Below are 7281 nucleotides of genomic sequence, written 5' to 3'. Positions count from 1 at the left end.
CGGGCCCCACACCCAGCAGCTGAAGGACAGAAACTGTGCCCAGAAAGGAGGCTGACTGCGGGGCTGGGTTCTCCGTCCTAAGGAGGTAAGAGCTGGGGGATTGGCCCCCAGGGGCTAGAAAGGAATGCACGTGTTCTAGAAGGGACTGGGGGCCTGGATTCCCGGGTCCCCGAGGAGGAGGGGTGTAGAGAGCTGGAGTCTCTGATTTCTGGGTCCTGGGAAGGATGAGAGCTGGCAGTTTGGAGGCTGGACTTATAAAGCTGGAGGAAGTTGGGGACCCCCGAAGCTAAGGTGCTAGGTTAGGTTCTGAGGAGACCCGGAAGTGACGGTTTGGGTGTGAGGTCCTGGAGAAAGTGGCAGTCAGACTCTTGGCCTGACAGTGTCCTGCAGGCGCTCCAGCGTGGACTTTGGCTCTGCTGGAGTGTGTCGACGCCCGCGGAGCCCCACCCCACATCCCGGCCCGTCTTCCCGGGAGGCTCTCATGCAGCCCCAGTCCCAGGACTGAGAGAGCCGGGGGATCCTGGACAGGTGAGTCCCCTGGGGGAGCCCAGAGGCTGACAGTGGAGGGAGGAGCTGAGAGACACTCAGAAGCTGGATGTGGGGCAGGCAGCTAGGAGAACCTGGGAGATCAGGATTGAAGGACTGTTGAAAGACAGGGAAAGTGCCCCGGGCTGAGAAGGGTAGGGAAAGTGCCCCGGGCTGAGCTGGCCCATCAGACCGGGCCTGCCCATTGCTTCCGCCTGGGAGCCAATGGGGGCTCAGAGGCCGTGATCTGATACACCTGGACCCTTAAGTTGCTTCGTCACCTCAGAGAGAGAGATTGATTGATTGATTCGTGGCCCCAGTCCCTGCCCCTCTCTTTCCCCTGCAGAGCTAGGCATGTGGGGCTACCTGTCCCTGCTGCCTGCCTTCCTGGCCTTCTGGGCTGTCTCTGGCGTCTGGACTGTGTGAGTGGTAAAGGCAGGATGGATGCCTGGGTCCCAGGGAGGAGGGGCTGGGGCCTGGACCCCGCGGTCTGGGGAAGGTGGGGCTGGGGGGTCTGGTCTCCTGGGTCTGAGGGAGGAGGGGGCTGGGAGTCTGGTCTCCTGGGTCTGAGGGAGGAGGGGGCTGGGAGTCTGGTCTCCTGGGTCTGAGGGAGGAGGGGCTGGGAGTCTGGTCTCCTGGGTCTGAGGGAGGAGGATCTGGGAGTCTGGTCTCCTGGGTCTGAGGGAGGAGGGGGCTGGGAGTCTGGTCTCCTGGGTCTGAGGGAGGAGGGAACTGGGGGTCTGGACTCCTGGATCTGAGGGAGAGGGAGCTAGAAGTCCTGGTTTCTGTGAGTAACAGAAAGAAAAGTTGTCGCTGAAAGCCCTCTACTCGTTTGATGTCTCCCCCACTTCAGTTTTGCACTTTCAGTGGCCAATAAGACTGTGAACCTCACCGAAGGCTTCCCCTATATCAGGTAGTTATGGCGCTGGGGGTGGGGAGGCCGGAGGGAGGAAACGGGAGGCCCTGGCTCTGAGGAGCCACAGGATGATCTTTACCTTTCCCAGTCTCTGTGGATCTTACCCGCCTCAGAGCTGCATCTTCAGCCAGGTGCTCAACGTGGGAGCTGCTATGGGTAAATACTCCTTAGCACTTTCCGATCAGTGCGAGCCCCTCCCAGCGCCGCATCAGACCCAGGAGTCCAGGCCCCCAGCCTCCTCCTCCTCCAGACCCGGGAGCTTGGCCCCCACCCCTGGACCCCCAGTCTCTCCCCACCCCATCACCCTCCCACTACCCAGGGGTGCGGGGCCCGGGTCTCCTGCCCACTTCTCTCTCCTCCCAGCCGCCTGGATCTGCATTCTCCGTTACCACCAGCTCCGGGACTGGGGGGTCGCAAAGTGGCTTAACCAGCTGATCCTGTGGTCGGGGATCCTCTGTGCCCTGGGCACCTCCGTGGTGGGAAATTTCCAGGTGAGACGGCTCGTGGAGCCCAGGCCAGGTGGCCAGCCAGAGTCTGGGACTACAACTCCCAGCATCCCCTGGGGCCACAAGCTTCTGGTTTCAGGGGCTCGTCCCCGCACGGTATTCTGGGACTTGTATTTCTCTTGTGGCTCTCGGGCCGTGGAGGGCATTGGGTTCTTCCCAACGGAGCCCTGCGTAGGAAGCTCTTTATAACTATTCCAACTGGAGGAGGTTGAGGTAATTTGCTGCCATCCTCCACCCCCTTTAATGATGAAATTACTCAGATTCACTCATTCTTAGTGTTTGCCCCATTGATTGAGCATCCACTCAGTACGAGACCCTAGACTTTACATTGCCTACATGATTTTCATCCATCTCCACAAGAACTGTAGGTGGATCTAGAGAGATTTTTTTATCAGCTGGTCCGTGGTGGTCAGAAATGAACCCAAGATTCATAGACTCTCAAACCCACATTGTTTTTTTTTTTTTTTTTTTGGTGAGGAAGATTGGCCCTGAGCTAACATCTGCCCATCCTCCTCTTTTTGCTGAGGAAGACCGGCCCTGGGCTACATCCTTGCCCATCTTCCTCCACTTTATATGGGACGCCACCACAGCATGGCTTGACAAGTGGTGCCTCAGTGCGCACCCGGGATCTGAACCGGCGAACCCCAGGCCGCCGCAGTGGAGCGCGCACACTTAACGACTTGCGCCACCGGCCGGCCCTTCAAACCCACAATTCTTAACCACGAGGTTCAGTAGATATCTGCAGAATAAACGAATGGACAGGCAATAGGAGAAATCTTATTGATTTATTTTGTTATAATTTTATTCATTTAAAAAATTCCCCATCCCATTTGCACAGCAGTTCATTTACTCATTCATTTATTTCCGTGTTCCTCAACTTTTCTTTTTCTTCATTATATCGCTCCCCTAAGGAGCCTTATTTAGACATTTTCTCCTAATCATTCCTTCCTCTCCAAGAAATTTTTTTTTTTTTTTGTAAGGAAGATCAGCCCTGAGCTAACATCCATGCTAATCCTCCTCTTTTTGCTGAGGAATACCAGCTCTGAGCTAACATCTATTGCCAATCCTCCTCCTTTTTTGTCCCCACAGCCCCAGTAGATAGTTGTATGTCATAGTTGCAGATCCTTCTAGTTGCTGTATGTAGGACGCGGCCTCAGCATGGCCAGAGAAGTGGTGCGTGGGTGCATGCCCCGGAACCGAACCCGGGCCGCCAGTAGCTGAGTGCGCGCACTTAACCGCTAAGCCACGGGCCGGCCCAAGATATTTTTAACATTTAAAAAATTTAACATAATATATACTATATGTCTGAAAGCCACAAACCATTGTATTATGTAAGAATTTTTCGCCCCTCAAAAACCAATTTTTACCCTCTTGGTGGCAATAGCTGCTCTCCTGCATGGCAGTTGAGAATAGAAGATTTATATTTATTAACAAGATTTATTCTGCTAGTATTTACTGAACGTCTACTATGCGGCAGGCACTGTTTTTAGGGACTGAGCCCCCCACCCCCGCAGTGAATAACAGATTTAAATCCCGCCCTGGGGGAGCTGACAGAAGCCAATGCACCTTGTCAATAAGCTGATCACCAGGTACGGCCACTTTTTTTTTATTTTTATTTATTTATTTATTTATTTTTTTATTTTTCCCCCCAAAGCCCCAGTAGATAGTTGTATGTCATAGGTGCACATCCTTCTAGTTGCTGCATGTGGGATGCGGCCTCAGCATGGCCGGAGAAGTGGTGCGTCGGTGCGCGCCCGGGATCCGAACCCAGGCCCCCAGCAGCAGAGCGCGCGCACTTAACCGCTAAGCCACGGGGCCGGCCCTTTGGCCACTTTCAATCAGAGTCTGTTGGGTTGGTCGAGGACCCCTGCCCCCATCGTGGCCATTGCCCGCCCACAGGTCTTCCCCTCAACTCTCCTCCCTCCTCCTCCCAGCAAAAGAACCAGCTGCCCACGCACCTGACAGGGGCCTTCTTCGCCTTCTTCGTGGGCAACCTCTACTTCTGGCTGCAGCTCCTTGTCTTCTGGCGAATGAAGAGCCTGCCCCAGCCAGGGGCTCCCTGGATCGGGCCACTCCGTCTGGGCCTCTGTAGCGTCTGCACCATCCTCATAGTGGCCAGTATCCTTCCTGGGGCCGGGGCCAGGGGCCGGGGGCGGTTCTTCATTGGGGTGGGTCTGCTGTGTGCTGTTGCAGATGCCTCTTCCTTTCTCGGCCTCAGTCTCTGCGGCGCGATGATGGGATTATGGCGCAGAGAGTGCTGGCTCTGGGGTCACCCTGCGTGGATTGGAATCCCACCTCCTCCACACGCTAGCTGGGGGAAGCGCCGCTGGTTTCTTAACTTGCCTAAAGTTTCCTCATCTATCAGATGCCGATGACAGGGGGATCCCAGAGTTGTAAGAAATGAAAGAGATGGTAGCTGTGAGGTACTTGGATCAGTGCCCAGGACGTAGTGAGTGACCAATAAATATTGGGAGAATGATCAACCAATGACAGCGGTGCGTTTGGGGCATCCGCTCTGTGCCAGTCATCGTGCTGGCTAAGACTGGAAATGAGGTTCAGACAGGGAACGTCTCTTGGTCAAGACCCATCGTGAAGTTCGATGGCGGAGCTGGTGGTTGTCTGCAGGCAGCTGGTGTGGGCTCTCAGAGAAGTCTGTGTCTCTCTTCCCACCTGCATGTTGGGTGATGTCACGTTAGTAGCTTGTGATGGCCATGCTGGGAGTGGACATTGGCGTGGATACACCATGGACATTGGCCAATGCTACAGATCAGAGCTGGTTGTTAAACATTTACCAGCACACCACTGGGTGGAGCTTCGATTCCAACCAACTTCTGAGTCGCCCCAGAACCCAGACTCTTTCCACTAGCCCGACACACCTCTGGGTGAGTCACATCACTCTCTGAACCTCAGTTTCCCTATCTGTAAAATGGAGTTGCTTTCATCATAATAAGGATTATTACTGATAGAGTGCTCTGAGAGACGGGGGCCTGCAAACTCAGGCTTGGGGACCACCCTCCTTTGTGGGGAGGTCGGAAGCGGGGCCGACAGGTCACTTGGCATTCAGAAGAAGCTGGGGGGAAACGAGCTGAGGTCCTGTGCTGGTTGCATTAAGTGGATCCATTTATTTGGAATTTTCCCAGCAAAATGGAGATGGCGATCCCATTTCCCCCGAGCAGCAGACCGAATCCCATGAAATAGATGGGAAGGGCTGGCCCCTCAGCTCAGCCTTGAGCTACTCCAGCTGTATAACCAGCATATCGCCTCTGCCAAGGGCCTGATAGTGATGAGATCCAGCAGCTGATAATCAGTTTGGCTGCAGGGTCCTCATTCTGTGGCTCAGATATCCCTTGGCTGTGGGAGAGGGGAAGGGAGGTGGGACCATAAAGATGGCCAGCTGGGTGTGATAAGGGCTGGACATCTGCAAAGATGGGTCTGAGACCTGGCAGATCCTGAGCTGGTCTTGCAGAACCAGCTGCTTTTGGCCTTGGTTGGGAGGGTGGAGAACACTGCAGGTGTGGAAGAGGGTGGAAAACCCAGCTTGGGGCAAGAGATGAGGCTCTGCAGCACTAAGGTGAGGGGTTAAAGCCTTGGGCTTCTGCCTGGGGGGACAATAGGGAGCCATGGAAAGGTTGTGAGCAGGGGAGGATCAGTTCTGGGGCAAGCACCTTGTGCTTGGGAGCTCACATCTCTCCTTTCCTTTAAGATCCACGGGGCCGGGGTGGTGTTGGCCTGATTCACTATCCAGAAATCCTTGAATAAATGAAATAATGTCTAATCTGATCTAGGAGAGGAGCTAGCTTGGTGAAAACAGAGGCTCTCTGCTCCGCAGGAGCTTGGAGTATGCAGGGGCTGGCGGGGTAGAGAAAGGTTTTAAGGAGCCAGAACTGGGGAGCCAGAGAAGGGACAGGGCAGACCAGGAGAGAGAGATGAGAGGCCAGAAAGAGATGGGCAAGGCCGCTGGGACAAGACTTGGGGTGACCAGCTGGCCTTGGGGGATGAGGAGGAGGGAGGGGGCGAGGAGGATTCCCCAGGGTCCGCATGGGGGCATGAGTTGTCACAGAGGTGGGGGCACCCGGAAAGAGGAAGATTTTAGGGGGAAGATGAGATTCTGTTTGGGAGTGAGCAGGAGCAAGCTGCAAACACAGCCTGAGGCTGGCGGGTGGGGTGGGGGTGTCTTGAGGAAACTCTGCATATTTGGAGTTGGAAGCAGTGGCAGCTGTGGCCGGGTCAGTGGGGCGACGTCGGAGCCTTCGCGGGGTCAGGACAGGCCGAGGGGAAGATGAGAACCTTGTTCTGGGATACTGGGAGTGCCAAAGGGAAAACATTTGGGAAACAGCTTGCGATAGAGACGGGGATCGGAGGGCAGCCCTTTGAGAGAGTGTCCAGGAGCCGCCAAGGACAGTGGCCAGCCAAAGGGGTCACCCCAGCCAGGGCAGGGTGGGCATGTCACGAGAGGGTACCTAGAGACGGCCTCAGCCTGCCCGTGGTCACACAGCCATCCGGCTGGGCTCCCAGACGCTTCCTTTGGCGGTGTGCCCTTGACGCTGCTGCGAAGTGGTCGTCCTCCACAGCTGGCCGCTGCGCTCCGCCTCCGCCGCCTGCGAGTGGGCGGTGGCCATGCTGCTTTTCCTGCTCTTTGGCCTCCTGGCTGTTGACTTCTCTGGATTGGAAGGCTGCACCTTGTGTCTCCAGCAGGGCCCCAGCCTCAGCCCCCCGCCGGCCTCCCCCATGTTCCTGCAGGCCCAGCTCTGACCCCGGCCTCCCCCTCACGGGAGGAGGAGAAAGCAGCGGCCAATCCTGGACCTCTCCGCGCCCCCCAAGATGAGCTGTGGGGGAAGTGTGTCTATTCACGGCTTGGAACCAGCGGGTGCGCGTGCGCCACGGGGCTGTGAACCCCCGGTCTGCGCCGGCGTCTCGGTGCCTCCTGTCCCTGCCGTCTGGCCCCACGCCTGCAGTCAGGGCCGCCCAGGAAGCGAGAGGCCAAGGCCAGCCAGCCATCCCTGATCAAGGCTATTTATTATTATTAATTTTTTTTTTTTTTGCCGCCGGCGGAATCAGAGACACGGACGCAGGCAGGATCACGCGAAACCAGAATTCCTTCCGGAGAGCAAATCCGTACAGAAGGTCGTGGGGGGAGGGGGAGGACCCGGGGGAGGGGGGCCCAGGAAAGGGGAGTTGGGGACACAAGGACAGATGGCCCTGTCCCTCCGGATCTGCTAAGCCACCCCAACCAGCCCCCGTCCCTCCCCCACCCCACCCCGCAGAGAGATCGATCAATAAATAAAATAATAAATTAATCAATAAATAAAATAGAAACAGCTCCCCCACCCCCAG

At 56.3% G+C, this 7281-nt stretch overlaps 1 protein-coding gene across 2 annotated transcripts; it reads left to right on the top strand.

Moving 5' to 3' along the window:
* Window positions 1-7092, top strand: TMEM150B (transmembrane protein 150B). Of its 2 annotated transcripts, XM_058530310.1 has the most exons (8): window positions 1-85; window positions 381-528; window positions 872-947; window positions 1379-1438; window positions 1530-1597; window positions 1805-1932; window positions 3882-4065; window positions 6503-7092. In XM_058530310.1, exons 3-8 carry the CDS (start codon window positions 880-882, stop codon window positions 6697-6699), a joined length of 705 nt encoding a protein of 234 aa, XP_058386293.1. In that variant the 5' UTR covers window positions 1-85; window positions 381-528; window positions 872-879; the 3' UTR covers window positions 6700-7092. The 2 variants fall into 2 exon arrangements, with proteins under 2 accessions (XP_058386293.1, XP_058386292.1); XM_058530309.1 differs by lacking the exons at window positions 1-85; window positions 381-528 and having other exon boundaries at window positions 683-947.
* Window positions 7093-7281: the final 189 nt, after the last annotated feature.

Source organism: Diceros bicornis, chromosome 34, assembly GCF_020826845.1.
Source record: "Diceros bicornis minor isolate mBicDic1 chromosome 34, mDicBic1.mat.cur, whole genome shotgun sequence".
Taxonomy (NCBI): Eukaryota; Metazoa; Chordata; class Mammalia; order Perissodactyla; family Rhinocerotidae; genus Diceros; species Diceros bicornis.
This window is presented reverse-complemented; position numbering and strand designations above follow the sequence as displayed.

What these genes read in the sequence shown, in the direction of transcription:
- TMEM150B (XM_058530310.1), top strand. Translation starts at nt 880, where the DNA reads ATGTGGGGCTACCTGTCCCTGCTGCCTGCCTTCCTGGCCTTCTGGGCT. An exon ending in GTCTCTGGCGTCTGGACTGT is followed by an intron (nt 948 to 1,378) that starts GTGAGTGGTAAA and finishes CCCCCACTTCAG; the next exon opens with TTTTGCACTTTCAGTGGCCA. An exon ending in CCGTGGTGGGAAATTTCCAG is followed by an intron (nt 1,933 to 3,881) that starts GTGAGACGGCTC and finishes TCCTCCTCCCAG; the next exon opens with CAAAAGAACCAGCTGCCCAC.